The sequence below is a fragment of the Akebia trifoliata genome, chromosome 6 (assembly GCF_017979445.1).
Source record: "Akebia trifoliata isolate Shusen 1 chromosome 6, ASM1797944v1, whole genome shotgun sequence".
NCBI lineage: Eukaryota > Viridiplantae > Streptophyta > Magnoliopsida > Ranunculales > Lardizabalaceae > Akebia > Akebia trifoliata.
Genome location: NC_141380.1, coordinates 8,342,985 through 8,364,645, shown reverse-complemented (window position 1 = coordinate 8,364,645; position 21,661 = coordinate 8,342,985). Strand labels below are relative to the sequence as shown.

At 33.9% G+C, this 21,661-nt stretch overlaps 3 protein-coding genes across 3 annotated transcripts; 1 reads left to right on the top strand and 2 right to left on the bottom strand.

Moving 5' to 3' along the window:
- Window positions 1-2,299: 2,299 nt before the first annotated feature.
- On the bottom strand, window positions 2,300-6,140 carry LOC147400072 (copper ion binding protein). Its single transcript, XM_086445683.1, has 3 exons — window positions 5,944-6,140; window positions 3,342-3,380; window positions 2,300-2,717 (listed from the first exon to the last, which is right to left on the bottom strand). Exons 1-3 carry the CDS (start codon window positions 6,043-6,045, stop codon window positions 2,508-2,510), a joined length of 351 nt encoding a protein of 116 aa, XP_086301809.1. The 5' UTR covers window positions 6,046-6,140; the 3' UTR covers window positions 2,300-2,507.
- A 946-nt stretch (window positions 6,141-7,086) lies between these two features.
- LOC147400071 (small ribosomal subunit protein eS25-like) lies at window positions 7,087-11,008 on the top strand. Its single transcript, XM_086445682.1, has 4 exons — window positions 7,087-7,241; window positions 7,343-7,417; window positions 7,612-7,746; window positions 10,717-11,008. Exons 1-4 carry the CDS (start codon window positions 7,239-7,241, stop codon window positions 10,828-10,830), a joined length of 327 nt encoding a protein of 108 aa, XP_086301808.1. The 5' UTR covers window positions 7,087-7,238; the 3' UTR covers window positions 10,831-11,008.
- A 3,531-nt stretch (window positions 11,009-14,539) lies between these two features.
- LOC147400070 (sec23/sec24 transport family protein) lies at window positions 14,540-20,800 on the bottom strand. The gene is made up of 13 exons (XM_086446582.1): window positions 20,364-20,800; window positions 20,222-20,287; window positions 18,718-18,771; window positions 18,439-18,611; window positions 18,033-18,219; window positions 17,444-17,589; window positions 17,204-17,358; window positions 16,884-17,009; window positions 16,218-16,313; window positions 15,951-16,074; window positions 15,426-15,703; window positions 15,081-15,295; window positions 14,540-14,969 (listed from the first exon to the last, which is right to left on the bottom strand). The coding sequence occupies exons 1-13, from the start codon at window positions 20,689-20,691 to the stop codon at window positions 14,758-14,760; spliced, it is 2,160 nt and encodes a 719-aa protein (XP_086302708.1). The 5' UTR covers window positions 20,692-20,800; the 3' UTR covers window positions 14,540-14,757.
- Window positions 20,801-21,661: the final 861 nt, after the last annotated feature.

Sequence of the window (21,661 nt, the reverse complement as noted above, 5' to 3'; positions counted from 1 at the left end):
GAGTTGGTTTCGTTCAGCTCCGATACCAAGTTAACTCGAGCGATACGTTTCGGTCTCGGACGAGTTTAAAAACCATGTTATCAAGTCTATTACTCAGCAAACCTTACTTTATAAATCACGATATTATGACTAACTGAAAAAGATTTGAAGCACATGCATGAAACGTTGAATCTAATGCTAATCATTTGAACAAAGGATAGGCACAGGATCATGTGAAATGGGGTTATAAGCATCATTTCATATTTCTATTTATATTATTACATTTCTCTTTTTTGGTTTTTTTTATTTCTTCAAATTTAAAAAAAAAAAAAAAAAAAAATAGAGAAAAGAAACTATTCTTAGGGAAAATTATTAAAAGGACCCTCGTGGAGGAATTTCTTTTTAATTAGTTCATAAATTTTAAGATTTCTCTTAATAGTCCATTTAGTAAAAATTTCTTTCTAATGTGGCATTGTACTCCACTCTCACGATTGAAACGTTGAATCTATCCTAATCATTCAAACTCATCGTTTTTATCTAGAATAAAAAAATTGAATTTTTAACATCCCAATTAATTTTTGGAGACTCCATTCCGAAGGATTTGAGAAAGAAGAAAAAATCATTTTCAAGCATTTTAAAAAGGTATGTAAAAAAATTAGGATTTTTTTAATTTTTTATTTATTTTTAAATGAAAATCGATAAATGATTTTTTTTTTTTTTTTTGAAATCATCTAAACAAGTCGTCATGTCAAGTTTTTAGTCAATCTTGCCATGTATTTAAGTTGGAAAAATTCAAAAAATAAAAATAGGTGGATTTTACCAACGTCAAGTTCACTACTTTTTATTGTCAAGTTCGATATTTTTTAAGAATTATTGAATTCTTAAAAAATATCGAACTTGACAATATAAAAAAAATGGTGAGATTGACAATAATAAGGAACCATTAAGAAATAAAATGTTTACTAAATGCACTATCAAGTTATTGTCCAAAACTTAGGAATTATTTAAAAAGAAATCCCTCCGTCCAGATCTTTAAGTAATTTTCTCTTTATTTTAAAGAGTTGTTTGGAAAAAATTTATAATCTTACATTGATATTAAGAAAAAAAAATTGCACACACAAAAGTCAATCATGGATTTTGCATAATCCCTCAATCGGGGATTTTGCATATTCCTGGATCGACCAATCACATGAACCCGTGTATTGAGGGCATCCTAAATTACAAAAATACCCTCAAATCCCAATTAATCTTAAAATTATTTAACTCCATGCCAAATCAAATAAGTTAATGTCATTTTTATTTTATTTTTATTATTATTATTATTTTGGATTTGTATTGTAGTGCATGATTTTCAAAGGGTCAGGTCTCAGGATCAGATGACTAATTAAAAATGAAATGTTAAACATGAAATTCAATACTTTGTCATAGGCATAGAGGAAACGCACCGATCCATCTCGATCATGGTGGTTCAACTCTGCTGCCATAGCAATACTATAGGGGAGGTCCTACGGAAAAATAACTCGATGACAGGATGATAAAAAATATTTATATGTATCCCAAAAATGCATTTTTTTTTTCTTTTGCTACATACCCAAAGGAATTTATAATAATAATAAAAAGGGGAAAAATAAATTTACTAGTATATGGCATTTGGGGAGAATATCCCCCAAATTACACAACACAGAGCATTGGAAGATTCATCTCATCAGCCACCAAGGAAGTTTTAATATCCCTTAGAAGATCATTCCTCAACATAAAAGACATTCGTGATCAAACCCAACTGTTGGATTTTGTGTTTTAAGTGTTGATATCCTTTGTTTTTTAGTAATGATAATCTGACAACCCCACGTGGCATACTCAAAATACTCTGCTGATATGGGATGTGTTAGAACTATAGATTTTCTTTCACTGGGATACACAAACTGCACAGATTTATGGGGATGTGCAGTTGTGTATCCCAAGGCATAAAATCTATGATTCTAGCACATGCCACATCAGAGAGTATTTTGAGTATGCCGTGTAGTGAAGTCGGGTTATCACGACTCTTTGTTTTTCCATAAATTATGTTCATGAGTCACCCTTTTTTAAATAGCTAAATTACATATTTAAATATGAAATCAAATTCTTGAACCCATTTTTTTAATGGGGATCCAAATTCTAAAGGGGGTGAAAACACTGTTGAATAGATTAAAAATACCTTATCACAGTAGTTGAAGAGTTGAAAATGACTGATTTTTGGGAAGAAAAATACATGGTTTTTTACGAGAACAGTATGAAGACATAAGGGTAATCTCATACTCACCAAAATGTAGAGCTATAATGGACTCGAAAGAAAAATGGAATTAAGACGAAGATAACATAATCCATCATGCTTTAAGGGAAGAGAAGCACATCGAAAAAAGAGAGTAAAGCAGAATGTATAGGTCCTGCACTGCAGATTCAACACTGCAACAAGTTTTCCCCTATTGAACCAAAATACTTGGATGCAACAACACTCACACCTCTCCGAAACTCGAGTCAACACAACCTCAGTCCTGGACTTCTTCTGGCTTCTTTGCACTTGATTTTAGATACCATCCAAGAGCAGCAACTCCAGTTACAACACCCGCAACAACTGCATAGTTTCGGTACTTGTCGGTTGAAACACCTGAAGTTGAGGAGGCTGGCCCACTTGGTTTAGCATCAGTAACCGATCCTCCTCCGCTGCTCACCGCTGGTTGTGCTTCTGGAGTAGGTCCCTGAAAACAAACATTATTATTTGATGTTCATTATATCCCTAAACCAAAAATGTACAAGGATTTATGCTTCTTCAACTTCTTTTTTTCGGTTTCTGAAAAGGAAAATATAACACCATGGATGGGGAGGAGATGCAAAGGAGAGGCGGACATTGGGGTAAACATCATTTTGATGGGTCTCATTGGGAATATCTACAAGGCCTGATTCCCATCCATGCATTACATTGACCTCTTCCATCAACCTTGCTATTATCCGAGTAGTTAAAATCTCGTTTTGAGTCTTACCAAGACTATCTCGACCGAGATAATCCTGAAATATTCAATGTATTGGGATCAATGTTTCATTCCAATCTCAACCAAGGAATTCTAAGACAGTAGTAAGGAACATTAACATTTTTTCAACCTACTTTTGACAACTAACCCTCTCTTCATCGACTTTTATTTTAAGTGTTTCATTTCCTGGGCTGAGAAGAAACGTTGCAAGAATATAAAACATCAAGTGAACGTCCTTTCACTTACTAAGAAATGGTAAGAGCCGAAATTACTTTTACCTTTCTCAAATAACATGGCACTCGTCAAAATACGACAACAGATTAATAATAGATGAAGATTGAAGAGTAATCATACCTTGCGAGCAAGCTTCTCCAACTTCTCCTGCTCAATTTTCTGAAGAACAAGAACAACATTTCATTAGTACAAAGAGAGTGATAAATACCAGGAAAATCCATTGGCAATCATGGCAAGATAGACAGAAAAGATGAGTGTGTATACATATGCAGTGGGTATATTTAGGTTAACACACTTCATCATTCACTTGGGAATGGTTTGCTGTGCTCTGTACATATAAAACACGAAAAGAACATATTCTCCCAATAATTCCGAGAAGAAATTCAAACAGATCACAGTTAAACATACTTTACATAAACTTGTTTTATTATAAGTACTGTACTGTACATAAACTGAAGGGAGATCTTTGAATCCTTGTGGCACAAGCCATGTTGACAGTCTTCCAGAGTTCCAGCAATATGAAAAGAAATTCTCTCGTTCTAATCTAAAACTGACTATAAAAATAGCACAAATGCGTTCTATCTTTAGAATTGGGCAAATAATTCAATGGATGCATATATACTCCTCTAATAAGGATGAAGTGTGTGTATATAGATACAGTAGACAGGTAACTTGAGATTGAATGTATTAAACATGGGAAATTGGCGCACTGTGTACTCAATAGTAAACATTACAAACAAAAAAATATCATAAGAAAGTTAAATTCATACACCTCCTTTCCTTTCTAGGTAGTTATATTTGCACAACCACACTTATGAATGCATTATAGACAGTTACGCCAATGCATTGACAGATGTAACTTAATACAGCGATCATGTCAATGTCAAAGTAAGCCCAAAAAACCTGAGATATGGACAAGTTTATCAATTAAAAGTAAAAGTTCCCAGAAAGAATAAGAAGACACCTGTAAAATACATACCTAGATAGATAAATGTAGATTAAGTTTATATAATTTGTATCTATACTGAAAAATAAAATTTACAATAAAGTTTTCATATTAGACATATTTACAAGTGTCTAATATGGCTACTTGGTATGGTTCTCTTTACGGAAAAAAAAACGAATATTCTTGTTGTATACACACATAAAAAAATGTACTTATCATACACTAAAAATAGATTGACATACATGCACACATATACAAGTGTATATGTATAATTGTTTGCTTATACCATGCAATCCATCAGAGAGATGAAAATTGAAAAGGTATATGACATTCCCATCCTAGAAACATCCACATGAATGCAACTACATCCATGCCTGTACATTCATATCCTAAACGCATAAACCAGTAAGTGAGAATGCAAGAACATACACACAAGGAGCTTAAACCCATAGCTCAGCTAGCATGAAACGTTGCAAAGCTACTTTGAGGTCGTGGGTTCAAGTCCGACTTACCCATCTGAAAAAAAGAACATACACAAGAGTAGACAAATGCATATATGCACACAAATCAACATACAATTACAAATAAACATGATGGCTGTGAGACACACAAAAGCCCAGCCCTAGATATGTACATCCTTATGTCGGTATTCACATGCATACACAAATAAAGACACATATACCTAGGTCTCCTTGAAGTGCCAACTTAGCTTAGTTGGTAAGAGGTGTGAAGTGTTATTCCTACATCCTAGGTACAAATCCCCTTGAACCCAACTTCTCTTGCTAACCCACTAATGATTTATATATACACACACCTAGGTCTCTTGTCCCATCCTAAGGGTCGACTTTAAAGGAAAAGCACATACTTCTGGTAATCATCTTTTTTCTCACCCCAAAATATCGTTCTTTTTTTTTCTTTTCTTTTTTATGGTATCACTGCACAAAAAATTTACCTACTAACCAAGTTGGGGCCTTCCAAATGTTTGTGTTTCCAGCATGAAAGCCTTATTTTTACAAGATTTGTCCTCAGAGGGAAAAACGGATATTGAACCCAAGTATATATATTAATAAACACGTATTTTACCAACTAGGCAAGCTACATTACTTGCACTGATATGATGTCAAATGCAAGGAAAATTGGATGGAATGAATATCATCATCTATGCCTTCTTGAGAGTATTGGGGTCACACATTGAGGCGGCATTTAAAAAATTGCTCATTAAGCTTAAGCCCCACATATTTCGGCTTATTGTTAATATGAAAGGCTGTTGAGTTGGTTTGTCCCACACCTTTAAATCCATCTTCAATTTCATGTTATACTATGCTACAGTGGCAATTAATTCGAATTTCAATTTCTTTGAGATTCATCAAATTCCAATCATGGAACATGAAATCGAATTTTCAGACCCTAATAACCATAAAACACAACTCCTCAACATTGAAATCATGCAAGAACATTCAGATTTTAACATGAAAATAATTAATAAATCTTTATAATTTCTGTAATGTTAAACTAGGACATTAGTATCGATTCGTCCACAAAACCTAAACTTAATACCAAAAATCTGAACAAAACAAAAAAAAAAAAAACCCTAATCCAATAGCCTGGAAAATCAGGTTTACAAAACATAAAAAAAAAAAAAAAAGATAACGAAATTTATGCAGAACCTGAACCATTGGATTCAAAATTCAATAAAATAGAGGAATCAATCGGACTAAATCGAAGAACAAGAAATTTGAAGTCAAAAATCAAAATCGATTAACATGAGAAATGCACCTTGATGTAGACATTTTCTGCAGCTTTTTCTTCTTCACTGAGGATTTTTCCACCACTCGAGAGTCGTCGAGATACGTATCTTGCAGCGATTCTCGTCGCCATAGCTTCTTATGAGTTCTAATCGATTGATTTACTCTGCAAATAGAAATAACTATTTCCTCCCAAAATTTCAGTTCTCTTGGTGGCATAAAATGTTTATACTGCAACGTACATAATGTGCATAAAAGTGAATCTGGACCGTCCAATTTGTTGGCCATTCCAATCGTTGGATCTATTCATCCAATTGCGTGTTTTTATTATGATATGACACGTGTTCAAATTCTGTAAATGTTGAAGGAAGAGATGAGAGATTCTCCAACTTCTCGACCAAGGAAAGAATCTTAGGGCTGTCAATAGATTGGGTCTGGGTCGAATCGAATCGAATCGGTTTGATTTGAAAATTTGGAGATCCATATGTGAGTGATTTTAAATGCTTCTATTGTTTTGCGTTAGGGTTGGCAATGGTTCACGAAATAACTGCAAATTTTATATTTGTTTAAAAAACTCAAAATCGAAAGAATATTATTTTAAAAAAAATTGAGATAAGTGAGAATAAAAGATAAAAATTAATAAATTAAATTAAAAATATATATAATAAAATTAGATGGGATGACGAGTAAAAATAATAAAATTAGATCTTACAACACTGTAACTTGATGGGATGACTCAGCACTATGGCTTAATGACAATAAAGTATACTCAAAAAATTGATTGGCCCCACAAAGTGGGCTCTATGGTTATCGTTTATTATATGGACTGGAGATTGTTTGTGTCATGGGCATCCTCTTTTAGGGTTAAGGGGTAAAAAAAAAATAAATAAATAAAAAAATATATATATATTATTAAAATATATATTTAGATTTGAAAGGTTTAAAAAAAAAAAAATGTAAATTGGGGGTGGGGGAGTTGGGCTTGGGTTTGGGTTGCGCATTTTAAGCCCAAAGTCACGTTGGGTTCGGCCATGTTCCTGCAACAGAGTAAATTAGGTAATTTTTCTTGATTAAATAAATTTGATTTCTACTGCAGGCCCAATACCAAGCCCAAGCCCAACCGGGTTAAGTGATACAATTGCATTGTCATCCACGGCGTATGTTAGACTCTCTCATGTCTCACTTAAAAACCCTAGCTTTCTGAAACCCTATTTGTTTATTTTTTCTATTGAGCTGAGAATACTTCCTTCCCCAAGCCCAAACGGCCGCAACTCCATCTACGCCCAGAGTTCAGACCCCAAACCCTAGAATCGTTCCAGAGAAAAAATGGTAAATCAGATTCTTCTACTATGATCTCTACAACTCGTTTGTTTCATAATCGTTCCTATATTTTTAATCTATCGTTTTTCAAACTTTTTTTTATCACATAGGCACCAAAGAAGGAGAAGGCTCCCCCTCCATCTTCCAAGCCCGCTAAATCTGGCGGAGGGAAACAGAAGAAAAAGGTGAGAAATTAGGGTTTCTATACTGGTCTTTGATTTGAGATTAGGGTTTCCTCTCAGGTGAGAGAATGATTAAAATAAGGTTTTGGTGTTGCTTTCTGGGGTTTTAATTGCGGGAATTTTTAATGTGTGAAATGCTATTGTGAATTTGAGGTTTTTTGTGTTATTCTTTCTGAGGATTTTGGATTTGTTTGCAGAAATGGAGCAAAGGAAAGCAAAAGGAGAAGGTAAATAACATGGTTTTGTTTGATCAAGCGAGTTATGACAAGCTTCTTTCCGAAGTTCCAAAGTACAAGCTCATTACGCCTTCGATTTTGTCTGATCGATTGAGGGTATGAATCTTCTGAAGTTTTTCTCGGTTTTCTACTTTTTTAATTAAATTCTGTTGAGTTTTTGCTTAGAAAATATTTGGGTTGTTTTCTTAATATCAATGAAATTTCAAAGTTTCTGACTTTCTTTTTGTTATTGTTAAGTTTTAAAATTGCTAGAAATTTTGACAAAATGTTCTACAAATTTTACACTTTGGTGATTAGGGGGAATTGATGCTTGAAGCACCCATCCCGCTTCAAAATTTTGGTAGAACCCTCTCTCCTTGGTGTTTTCAAGGAGGTATCCCAAATATTAACGAAAATGTAGGAGCTTGAAGTAAACACAAAAAGCTACGTGTCATGTTACTAAGAGTGTTCCTCCAAAATTTTGAAGTGGTGAGGCCCCTTCAAAGTAGGATTCATCCCTATTTCTCCATGAGTAATCAAATAGAATATCTTGGTTCTTGCTCCCCTAATTTAAGATGAAATGTCGATTAAGCGATTTGGACAATTCTTACTTAATTTATATCCATGTTACTGCACGGGAGTACTTCCATTGAATGAGGATTGACTTTCTTGGGGGCGCTAGTGAGCCTAAACGAGATAGGGGTATTTTGGAGATTATTTTCTTGTTAGAGGTGAATGGTATATATAATAGTATCCTTTGGATTGAGCTTGGCTCCCTTATGGTGGTATATTGTGCTAGGCTAGAAAAAGGTTCTTAGCCCCATACAGCAAGAATATTAGAAGGATGGAAGGCTCCTCACTTTGAATAGTGGTGTACATTGGACCTGATTTTTCTTTTTGTCTTTTAATTTTTCTAAAGCTATAATGAACTAATAGATGGTAGAAGGGGAGTTGGCCTATGTTATTTATTATTGCTCATTTTCTATTTTATCACAGCCCCACAAATACAATGCACTAACGAGGAATTAGATAAAATTATTCTGGTATAAGGAGATTGTTCCTTTGAGGTGGCTTCAAATCAGATTCCCTCACCCTCTTAGGTTTCGTACCATTCACTTGTTGGGTTAACTGCACTAGACTGTCTTTTGATTTTCACATAGAATCATCATTTTTGCTAACATCTTCCTTCCTCGTATAAAAAGGAAACTAGGTTTTCATGTATTATGGATGGCTGAAGTAATTCCTCTACTGATGCTTAGATAGTTGAGTCGCTAATATTGCAGATAGCCATGAAAAATCAAAGTAGTGATGAGTAGGGAGTGAAATCTGGATAGATTGGTGTGCCATCTCAATCTGTGGGGCATAATCTCTCCTCCCCTCTCTTGTATAAACAAAAAATCCAACGGTCGGGAAGGATATCCTGAGATATGTGTTACTAGGATACATATAAATCCCGACAGTTGGATTTTGCGTACGCAAGGTCATGTGTTTTTTCATTAGTCAATCTTTATGAGTCATCGGCACCTGACCTTATATATCCTCAAAGATGCACTGCGATATGTGGGTATAATCTCTCCTATTATGACCCTTGGGTTTAGGTATGTTTATTTGAAATTTGATGTATGTGTCCTAATAAGAAAAAGGTTTTTCCTTTTGACTACATTTTTCATGCTTGAGTAAAGGCACTATCTATATAATAAAACACAACTGTAGGACCCACTTTGCTACAGTTTTGTGGGGTCCACTCTACTCACTTTATTACTTTCCTCTTCTACTTTATTTTCTTTCCTTTCCTCCCCTATCCATTTTTTTTTAATAATATCCCTCTAATTTTATCACCTTTTTTCTTTTACCCTCTTTTCAATAATACCCCCCTAAATTTACTGTGTTTCCTCATCTCCCCCTTTCTTGATAATACCTCTCTAACTTTATTATTTTTCTTCTTGTACCCTATTGACCTCAAAGACTTTTAATAATACCCCTTCAACTGTAGCGTTTTAGTAAAACTGGAAAGCATGCTTATAGAAAAAATTATGGAAGTTTGTGAGGAAATTTGACTGTAATGTATTTCCAGTTCTGAGGAGGTTGGCTCTTTGAATTAGTCTTTTATTAGGATGCGTCGCTCTTCATGAATTGACCATTACTTTATTACCAAGTGCGAGAGATGAACACAATATCCATTTTTTCTGGATAACCTTCCAGTTAGTTGTAAATTCTTCACTTGTGGTCTTTCTTTCTCTCTGTGTTTCTCTCTTAAATTTCTTAACCATCATCTTGTTGGTTGACAATTTCGAGTTATGTTCCCTTTCATGCAAGTATTTTGGCATCATAGATTTTCATTTGTACTTTATTGTTGTCGTAATTGATCCTATTTCTATCAATGTTCTTAAATCTCATTGAAATCATGTTCATGATCAAGATTATGATCAAAGGTTTTTAGATCTTAATCTTGATCAAAATTCCTCCTCTGGTGGAATCTTCGAGTGGCAAGGTACCTTACACTCAATACTCTTTTTATGTTCTTGATCATGATCATGATCTAAATTTGTAAAATCATGATCAAAATCGAGATCGAGATCAAAGGTTTTTAGATCTTGATCAAGATCATGAAAAGAGCACGAGTGTGGTGTACCGTGCCACTCGAAGATTCTGTTGGGAGGAGGTGGAGGAGGAAGGAGGGAAAGAAAGAAGAAGACGACAGAGGAGGGAAAATAGGAAAGGAAGGTGGGAATAAAATATTTCAGCAGTTTGACTGTTGAAATTCTTTTAATATTTTTTTTTAAAGGGAGTTTCAGCACTTGAAGTGCCGATTTGGGTTATTTTTGATAAATTTAAAAAAAAAATCTTTTTTGATAAATATTTTTAGGTTTTTTTTTAAATAATTTTCCCTTTTGTTAAATACACTTGCATGCAAACATTGAATATTTTTTTCATCAACAAATGAAGCTTGATTGTTCAGTCCCTGCCCTGGCCATTTTTAAGTATAATAATACAGTACTAATTATGATGGATATTGTCTGTAAATCATGGATTCTGGTACAGTTGATTGACGAAACTTTGCCCCCTTACTTTTTCTGATTTCTTCAGATTAATGGATCGTTGGCACGAAAGGCAATCAAGGATTTAATGGCGAAAGGCTCCATCAGGATGATATCTTCCCACTCGAGCCAACAAATCTATACTAGAGCCACCAACACATAGAAGAAACCACCTTGGTGCTCACTAGTTTTTGTTCTTAGAATGGATTGATTGATAGCTTGCAAGCATTTACATGTTATGTTGGGAGTCTGGTACTCATCGTTGATGACCAAGTGATTTAGTTTTGTGGTTTTTGCTTAAAATGTACTCTTTTTTCATCGATACTAATTTTTTTGTGGTAGCCTTCTTGAAAATCTTTGCATCTACTAACATGTTTTCAGATGGTTTAGTGTTTATATCCTCCCAAGGTTTATGATAGATCCTCTGGGTGCAAATTACACATATCTTGAAAGAACATGCACTGGTCTGGAACTTGGGACAGGGATAATAATATTGTCTTAAGTAATGGTGAGGAGTGGATAATAAATACTATGTATCCAGAATTATTTTCTTTATACGTATTTTTGTACTGCAATTATAATAATTTATTTTGGTTATATTCTCGAGCACCTGTTTATTTGGCTCTGTATCACCATTATTTTTTTATTTATTTATGGGTAAGCTGGACTTGAACCCTTTACTTCAAGGTTGCTTTGCAATGTGTCAAACCAAATCGAAATATGAGTCTAAGGCAGTGTTTGTTTTCGCTATTTTTCAGCGCTTATTACTGAAAAAAATTAAATTCAGTACTTTTGTCAAAATAGCGCATTTGTTTACTTTATATTTTCAGCGCTTACTACTGAAAATAAGTGAAAAAAATTCAGTAGTATTTTGATGCTGAAAAAAAGTGCTGAAGCGGTAAGCACTTCGTTGTTTTCAACACGGACAAGTATGTCCTTTGTTTTTTTGAGCATGGACAAATATGCCCTTATTCTTAAAAGGATATTACCTCTTATATCCCATGGATAAGTATATAAACACCCCACAAATTAATAAATTCACACCATAGTTAAATTATTTTGTCTTATATGAGTTAAAAGTTTTGGAATGAGTTGATTTTTGGTGAGGATGATCTCTACAATGAGGAGATCATCCTCACAAAAAATCAGCACATTTTGAAACTTCTAACCCTATCAAAACAAGTTCAAGAACCGTAAATCGTCCCTTTTTTAAAAAAAATTATTTTTGACAAGTTAGAAGTTTCAAAATGGATTGATTTTTGGTGAGGATGATCTTTAGACCATATAGACCATCCTCAATAAAAATTTGCTCATTCCAAAAACTTTAACCCATATAAAAAAATAAAAAAAAATGGCTGTAGTTTGGGTTGCCCTTATTAATGCATAGGGTGCTTTTATAATTACACATCCTTCATTTCCATCGAAAATTATTCATCCAAAATTAAGTTCTTTTAAAGTTGATTTTAAATTTTGGTGACTTGAATAACATTATTATTTTTAATTTAAAATTTATGGACTTTTATAAATAGAAATTATTATTTATAAATTGAAGATTTAAGAATTATTTATTATTTAAAAATAAATTATATTTTAATTTATAAGAAATAATATATTTTATTATGTTTGATAATAAATAAACATTTGAAATATGCAAACAATATATAATATGATTGTAAGGGTAACAAAGACAATTTACCAGTTTCAGCAATGTGGAACAAACATGATTCAGCATCTAAACAAACAACTTTTTCAGCATTTAAATTCAGTGCTTATAAGTTTCAACGCTTAATGCTATTCAGCACTTATTTTTTTTAGTTTAACAAACAACACCTAAGCCCTTGTATCACCATTATTATTTCTGTATGGTTGCTATATTTTTTGGGCCGCTCTATTCCGATACACTGAGATTGCTAATTGAACCCACTCTTAAGTGGTTTTTGAAAAATAAAAAACAAGCAAATTATCATCTTTTGTTATTTGTTATTACTTATCATACACACCACTATCCATCGAATGACACCCTCTCTTCTCCCCCCCCCACCCAACAAGATTTCTCTTCATATTTTTCTCCCTCTAAGTTTTGTGAGGTTGAATCAATGGAGAATAGGTTTTAGGTTTTTATTTCTTCTAAATTATCTTTCTGAAATTTTTTTTCCTTTTGCATTTAATCTCAAGGAAGATGGAAAGATCATTGTTAAAATTTCTAAACAATAATTTTGAATCGAAGAATTCAAAGATTTTTTTAACAAATTTGATACGTATTTATTGAATATTATCAGATAAATTTAGTAGGTGTCTATTGAACAAATTTTTTTACCGAGCATTACAAAATCGATTTGATAGGTACTTTACGATCTTACAAAATAGATTTGGTAAGCATCTATCAAACAATATTTTCTCATGTGAACAACTTCGACTCGATTGGAAGTGTTAGGGTAAGAAAAATAAATAATATTTAAAGTTTAAAATTCTCATTGAAATCTTTCAAGATGTAAAGAGAGAAATAAGAAAAGAAAAATGATTACCTTTAAGTGAGTGAAATAAGCAATTTAGATTTAAGTCATTTATTAGGGTGTGCAATCAGGTGGCTTGAGGAGGGTGAAATAAACAATTTAGTTAAAGTCCAGCGTCCATTATTGAGGATCTGCAATTAGGTATTTTTAACATTAAGGTGGGCTACAATCGACTTTTTTTATTTTAGGCTAGGCATTATCAGATAAATTTAGTAGGTGTCTATTGAACAAATTTTTTTTACCGAGCATTACAAAATCGATTTGATAGGTACTTTACGATCTTACAAAATAGATTTGGTAAGTATCTATCAAACAATATTTTCTCATGTGAACAACTTCGACTCGATTGGAAGTGTTAGGATAAGAAAAATAAATAATATATAAAGTTTAAAATTCTCATTGAAATCTTTCAAGATGTAAAGAGAGAAATAAGAAAAGAAAAATGATTACCTTTTAAGTGAGTGAAATAAGCAATTTAGATTTAAGTCATTTATTAGGGGTGTGCAATCAGGTGGCTTGAGGAGGGTGAAATAAACAATTTAGTTAAAGTCCATTTATTGAGGATCGGCAATTAGGTATTTTTAACATTAAGGTGGGCTACAATCGACTTTTTTTTTTAGGCTAGGCAAGCGAGATTAGTTGTCTCTGGCTTTGATTCCAGTTGGCATCCATGTGTGGGAAGAATTTACAGCCCATTTTGGCCGAGGCAGTGCTTAGGGGGATTTGATCATCCCTCCTCCATTTTGAGTTATATAGCATCAAATTTCAATATTCTTAGTTTTGTTCTTCAACAATCCCATGGTCACGCAGTCTCACAGTATCCATAGTTTCAGATACTTCCCATGGATGACAACCGAATATGCAGACAAGATAATCATTGTCCACAAATACATTCTAACAATATATATATATATATTTAAACTGTCTTAAATAAAATTTCAAAATTCAAGTTTAGCAAATTATATCAGAAAGTATCGTTTAATTTTTGTAATAATGATCGTCAAAGCATGGAAAACTAACTCACCATGCTTTCTACCAAAAATTTGGGGAAGATTCAAAAGTTTCAAATTTAAATCAAAAGGGACTCACAGAAACATTTAACTTTGACCTATCCTTCAAATTCTCCCTGGTTTCTTCAGAAACTCAAGTTAAAAGTTTTAGAGGGAAATTTGATTCCACCTGTTATTTCTCACTTTCACTGGCTTCACTTCAAAAATATGCAGAGCCAAATGTACCTGTACTGATTCTAACTCTTTCCGTTCCCAGCAGACTTTTGTCTTCCTACAGATCAGAACCTACACTCGAATGTAAGCCCTACACCTTGGTACAACAAGTGAAGTTTGAAATTGGAGTCAGAGAGGCACACCATTGATTCACTCCATCTGGTCCTGTTTGTATAAAAAATTTCATATTCGAAGGGGCTAGAAAAAAAGCTACAAATGAAACTACTTTTGTGTTTGAAACCCTCTGCCTATTTTTTTTGGGGTTGGACACCCTTGAATAATCATCAATATGGGGAGACTGAAGTAACCTGCTCTTTTAAGTTACCCAGCATTTGAGATCTGGTCTTGAGCTCTTTATTTCATGTATTCCAACACGCCACGAGTGATCTCTTCAAGGAAGGAAACAAAACCCATGGCACTAGTGAGGCCATTTCCATCAACATTTTGTTCTTCAATGAGATAATTCTCAAATGCAGTCGCATCATCTTGCCCTCCCCTGATAAACATGAGCTTTGGCGTGATGCTTCTCTCTTGCTTCATTTTGTTAATTGTAGTCCGCAATAAACCTAAAACAGAAACCATTGGCTTAGCCATAAAAAAAAAAAATCCTTCTTTTAGGTTTCAAAACCCTAATTGGAAATTGAAGGAATGAAAGGATGAAAATGAAGACCACTTACAATCATGAGGAGGAGGAAAGGGAATTGTAAGATCTGCTGTTGAAGAATAATACACGATTAGGGCTGTGAATGCATCAAGGAAGAATATTGGACTTCCACTTGTTATTAGTGCAGCACGACTCAGCGAGTGGCGTGGATATGCTTGCTTGTCCGGTGTAGCATATGATGTTAGTACCGGATATACAGCACGGTGAAGGGAACTAGGATCCAGTGCACTGCAATGGAAATTTCAATAGATCAAATTATTCCAAGTAATTATACATCAAATTTTTTGAAACTCCTTTAGTAGGTAGTTCCATGAGAAAAGAAACAAAACAAGTGTTGATTGGTGAAAGATTGAAATACCTGTAAAGGCATTGCAGGTATATACGGTAGTCAGGATGAACACCTTCTTCATGCAAGCGAAGAAGAGGACTTCGAAGTAAAGCAAATACAAGGCGAGGTAAAGGCTGTAATTGTGGACAATCTGAGAAGGACACGTCAACATGAGAAATCTTTGAATTGCCATTCTCATACCGAACAAGTTTACAGGCATCATTGTATTGAGCCGTGAGGATTACAAGCCAATCTTGGAGTAACATCCTGCCTTCCCGGACTCCTTGCTCCAAAGAGGCTAATATAACCTGAAACAGTGAAAATTAGCAATAATAACAAAAGATAGAGAAGGAAATTTAAATTATGGTGGCAAGGGAAGATAATACGATAGATTTTTCTTTTTCTTTTTCTTTTCTTTTTTAAAAAGCCTAAAAAAGAAATAAAAAATTCAAGAGTAACTTTTCATGATTCAAAAATCTGGTGACCTTCCTTTAGATCATGTTTTCTAATCTCATTTTTCTCAAATGTATTATATAAGTAATTGTAACGAATTACCTTGTGAACAAGGATTGAGAGAACAACTTCAGAATCTACACTCTCATACAGTCTGTTTATATTTTCAGCAGTTCCATACTGCAAAGTTCTTATTCTCAATCGTCGTTGGAGGGAATGCTTGAGTCTACAAAATAATTCATCATATCAAACCTAAATCATTAAAAAATGTGAGAATAATACTGATAATTGAAAGAAAGAAAAAAAAAAGGGGGCCAGCATGAAGGTAAATCCATGTCTTTAATTACTATTGGTTTGGGCAAATCATACCTACTTGCAGAAATTAATTCCGAAGTTTTCTCAGGTGGCACAACAACAGTATATTGAAATGCAATCTGCAGCACAGGAGGTTCTGAGTGTCTGCAAAAGTGCAGAGTCAGGTTTTATCATATTTAATAATCTAAAAGCATTATAAATTTTCCTTAACATTATTTAGTTAAGTTTACTATAAAGACAACCGGTTTGAGTGGATCAGAGAAACTGATAAGCGACCCAATTTGTTAATCCAACTAAAACTTACATTGAAGAAAATCCACATGGCCAAGGATTGGAATTACTAAAATACAAGTTAACTGATGTGACAGTCAATTGAGTTTATTTTTTGCAAATTAACCTAGTTCCTTATTTTTATCAGCTGAAGCAATAGTTCAATGTCATATCTCAAGCTTTCCATGTTCGATCAGGATATTGGACAAAACATCCCATATCGACATTGTAAAACCTTGGTCAAAGATAGTTATTTTTTAATAAATCAAAGGAGGGGTAATGAGAAAACAACTCTCTTGCAAACGAGGGCAACTTGGTGATATTGTATCATGGGGATGATACACCATAGCCTACTTTTTTTATACTTCTAATGAATTCCTTCTCACTACTGATAGATAAAAAAAAATGAGGATAGAAAAAATGCTTGATAAGAAATTGAATATTGATTACATATAGTGAATCCAGCTCCAAACACCATATAGGTAATCACTTACAGAACGGCCAGGTTTGAATTCAGAAGATGTCCTCAACCGAAGTATACAACCAAAAGCATATGGACGACTTAACATTCGATACCTGCGACAAGATTACCCTAAAATCATATCATCTGAATTGGGACAAAACACTAAAATATTACTTAAAATTACATGCAAACTATTTTAAAATGTGAACCTAGTTTCATTTACGAATATGGTAGATAGAATTCTTTCCAGTGCAAAAGCATCATCTAAGAATAATGGAATCAAGTGTTCTGAATGATTAAAACTCACATGTCCTGAGGTAGTGTTGAATCATCTGTACTTGAATATAAAAACAACGATCCTCCACTATCAATGCTAAGAAACTTTAGAGATGCCAAGTCCGTATATTCATTTGTTACAGCAAATATATCTACACAAACACCGGATTGTACAGCAACAGCAGCCTGTTGGAATGTTTATCAGAGTTTTACGTTTACCAAACATGTTCCTCCAAACAACAGTTTAATCTTTCCCCATATAAAACATTACCAGATCTTTGTAGAAAGGTGTCTGCTCAGGAAGCAAAGCACGGTCTGCATCCTCTCCTCTGCTAGCATATTGTTCACCATACCGTCTTGTATCTAATTGCCCAGCTCCATAATCAGGAGGACCAGACAAAAAGGCAAAGACCCTAGCTGTTCATGTTAGACAAAAGAGATCCTTGTTCAATTTACATATCCTATCTTTCAATCTATGTTATAAAAATATATATATATATATATATATAAAGAAAAAGAACTGTTAACCAACCAACCCAAAAGACCGATCTATTGGAGAGGGAGAGAACTATGAATACAAGAGGGTCACAGGGCTTGGCTGGGGTATGACACACTCGAAAATCTTGGAAAATATACATTGGCACTCCCTCCCAACCATAAGGGTGGAAATAATCGAACCCGTGACCTATACGAACCTAGAGCTCTAATACCATGTTAAACAACCAAATACTCCAAAAGATCGATCTTTTGGAGTAATTGGTTGGTTAACAAAATCAAGACGACATTCTTTTAAGCAGGAACTTCTAGTTATGTAAACCCTAAAGCAAGCACATAAATGAAGTATTTTTAGACATTCATACCCAACGCAAATGTACTTCCATATTCTGATCCGAGATAACTGAAAAGGGCCTCCATTGCTACTCCAAAACCTCGCCCACCAAGCAATACACCATCCATTCCTTGTCCTGCAGCTGTAGTTCTTTCCCAGGAAGTTGTTGGCCTTAATGTTTCAAGGGCTGCCGCAATGCGGTCCTTACAAGTTTCCACCTATTTCAGAATCATGGTACCTTAAGAATTATTCCCAGATTTCTTATAAAAAAGAAATCCTTATAAAAGTGAAAATTTCCCAGAGTTTCCAATACACCATAAGTGACTTTTGAGAAACTGAATGATGAGCTCTGGTGATTGATGTAAAGTGAAAATATGCAAAATGAAGTTAATCGTCTAGAAACAAAATGCAAGGATTGATATCCATGAATTACGTACAGGAGCCAAAAAGGATAACAGCGGCATGACATCTTCAAGCTCAATTGGTAGTGTGACATCAGATTCTGGGGAGATGAAAACATTCTTAACAACTGGTATAGGCCCTTGAACATCATATAAACCTATTTTATGGCTAAATGTCGCAAGGCCAAACAATGATCCTGGTGTAAGAGCTGCCATTCGAGAAAAGATGAAGAAAAAGGTCAACATTCCAATAGTTATAGTAAAACCGAAGGAGTTAAAATTTATAAAATCATATTGATCCAAGCAATCACTTACCTTCTAAAGCTGCTAAAAGAGCACTTTTTGTAAGTTCCAAGAACTCTTCGGAGGCTGCGGAGAAGTTTGTTAAAATTAGTCGTCGCTCAGCATATACCAACTAGTGCAAGCTAGATAATAGTCTGATGGGATTAGAATATCTTATAAATGTATATCAAATCCCCTAATTGTACACGTAATTAATTAAATATGATTAGATGGGCATCATGAAAGGGTCCAACTCCATGGATGCTTTCTGGTGTAAAAACTTCAATCGTGTCTTCTTTGAGGATTTCCTAGGTCGTCACTGGGAATGGGTTTGTAATATTAATATGTTAGTTCGTTTTTCTTATTTAGTTGTGATTTATTTGCATCCAGTTTTGGTTGGTCTCCTCGACAGCCTTTGAAATGAAATTTTACTTATTAAAAAAATAAGATACTTGTCTTGTTTGATCAGTGAAGTATTTGATATCTGTGACACCTCCTTTATGAATGAGTTTGTAAGATTGATATGTAGTTCGCTTTTCTTGTTCAGTTGATTTCTTTGTTTCAGGTCTTGGTTGGCCTCCTCAACTCCTTTTGAAATAAAATTTTACATTTTTACTTATTAAGAAAGAAAAAAAAAAAAAAGATACTTCTTTTGTTTCATCCTCAATTTTCAACAGATCAACTCATTATTAGCAAGAAAACGGATTTCAACTTTCAAGTCCTCTTCCCAAATAAAACAACCTATTACATACAACAAACTTAATAGAAAGCACGAACAGGTTAATCGAACTGAATTCCTGCCAGAACGAAATGAAACTTCAAATTTACAACCAAAGAATTTCACCAAAAGAACAAAAAATAAGAAGTGAGAAGCACAATTCAGCCTACATAACCCTCACAAACACAAATAATCCTCCTAACTCATTCAAAACTACAACAAATCGAAAGATAAGCAACCCCATAGCTATCAATCAAACCAAATCACTAATAGAACTAAATGAAACTGACAAAAAAATTTCATAAAATTCACAAAACGATTAGAAGCATAATTCAACTATGCATAACCATCACAAACGATCCTCTAACTCATTCAAAACAACAACAAATCAAAAAATAAGCAACCTCAGAGCTATCAATTGAACCAAATTACTACCAGAACTAAATGAAACTTCAAATTTACAACCAAAGAATTTCATCAAATTCACAAAACGATTAGAAGCATAATTCAACTATACATAACCATCACAATCAATCCTCCTAACTCATTCAAATTTACAATAAATAATAATAATAATAAATAAATAAACAAATTAAGCAATTCTAGAGCTATCAATCGAACCAAATTACTAACAGACCTAAATGAAAACTTCAAATTTACAACCAAATAATTCATCAAAAATCACAAAACGATTAGAAGCATAATTCAACTATGCGTAACCATCACAAACAATCCTCCGAACTCATTCAAAATTGCAAAAAAAAATTAAATAATAATAATAATAAAATAGCAATCATAGAGCTTCCAATCAGAACTTACAAGACAAATCCACCGCCGCGACATAGACCGGACGAGCCTGCGTCACTTCTTCCTCAGATCCATCACCTACAATTACGTATAAAACACAGATCGGATCACAAAAAACCCTAAACAGATACTATAAAACCAAAAATCAAATTACCAGGAATCTCGAGATCGATAAATGAAGACATCATCTCGGGGCACGATTGTGGGAGAGAATAACGAGCGATCGTCTGAGAAGTGAGACCATTTAGAGTTCCACACATGGAGCAATTCCATGCCCACTGTTCCAATTCGCAATAAGTGTTGAAGTAAGCCCAGCAATTCTCGCAACGAGGGAGAAGGTTACCATCAGATCCGTAAACAGGTGGGTTTCCGAGCTCATCTGTGATCGAAAATGGTGCCACTGTGACCCCCCATGGAACTCCTCCTGCCTCTTGAGCATCTGCGTCTGTTGGGAATCGATTAACTGTTGCCCTAACCGCCATTGTTGAGAGCTTTTTTTCTCTGTGTTTCAGAAATCACAGAGAAAGCGAGCTAGAATGTCGAATTGGCAATTCTGTCCTGACCTGTCACCTGTGTGAAGGGTGTACACGAGTGTACTCCCTGCGCATGTTAGCAATAAACGTTTCATTAAGAGAGCTGCTATTGCCGCACCAACTTTTGCCAACGCTATCTAAAGTGTACTAATCCTTTCGTGATTTACGTATGAATTGGTGTGGCAATAGAATCTCTCTCTATGTTGAGAGATTTACTCAGCGGATCTATCAGTAGCATTTTTATTAAAAATACTCCCTTGAAATTGTCAGAACTCCAAGAAACCTCGCTTTATGAAGTTTATTACCCACTAAACCTCACTTTATCAAGTTTGGTACTAAGCAATCCCTGGAGTGGGGATTAAAGTCATAAAATTCAAATTTATGAGGTTAATTTATTACTTAACATACCTTGAAGTGGATTCTAACTATATCAATTTGTGGCATCCAACAAAAAAAAATGATATGAATCTACATGGTTACAAAAGACACAATTTCAAGAACTTTTAAAAATAAAACAGAAAAACAAAAATTATTTTTCACCATTAATTTTTAGTTTTAAAATTTGAGAGTTCAGTCAGTAGCCATCCATTTTCAACACCTATGATCAAATTCAAAAATATTTATTTTTCTGGATTTTTTTCTTTTGAATATGAATTTTTCAATGAAATCTAGAATGTTGTGTTGTTGGATTGCTAATGTGATAATTCATGTGAGTACAAGACCCCTTATTAAGATTTAAAATCTTATTTAGTTAGTGATGGTGGCGTGATTCATAAGGTAAGTTGGGCTTAAAATGGTATGGATTTTATTCGAAATATGAGTGATTCGAATCTGAATTTAACGGATTTGATTTTTATCACGTATATCTGAATTAAAATATAATTCAGATATGGGTTGATGTCCCTTGAGCCGAATTAGA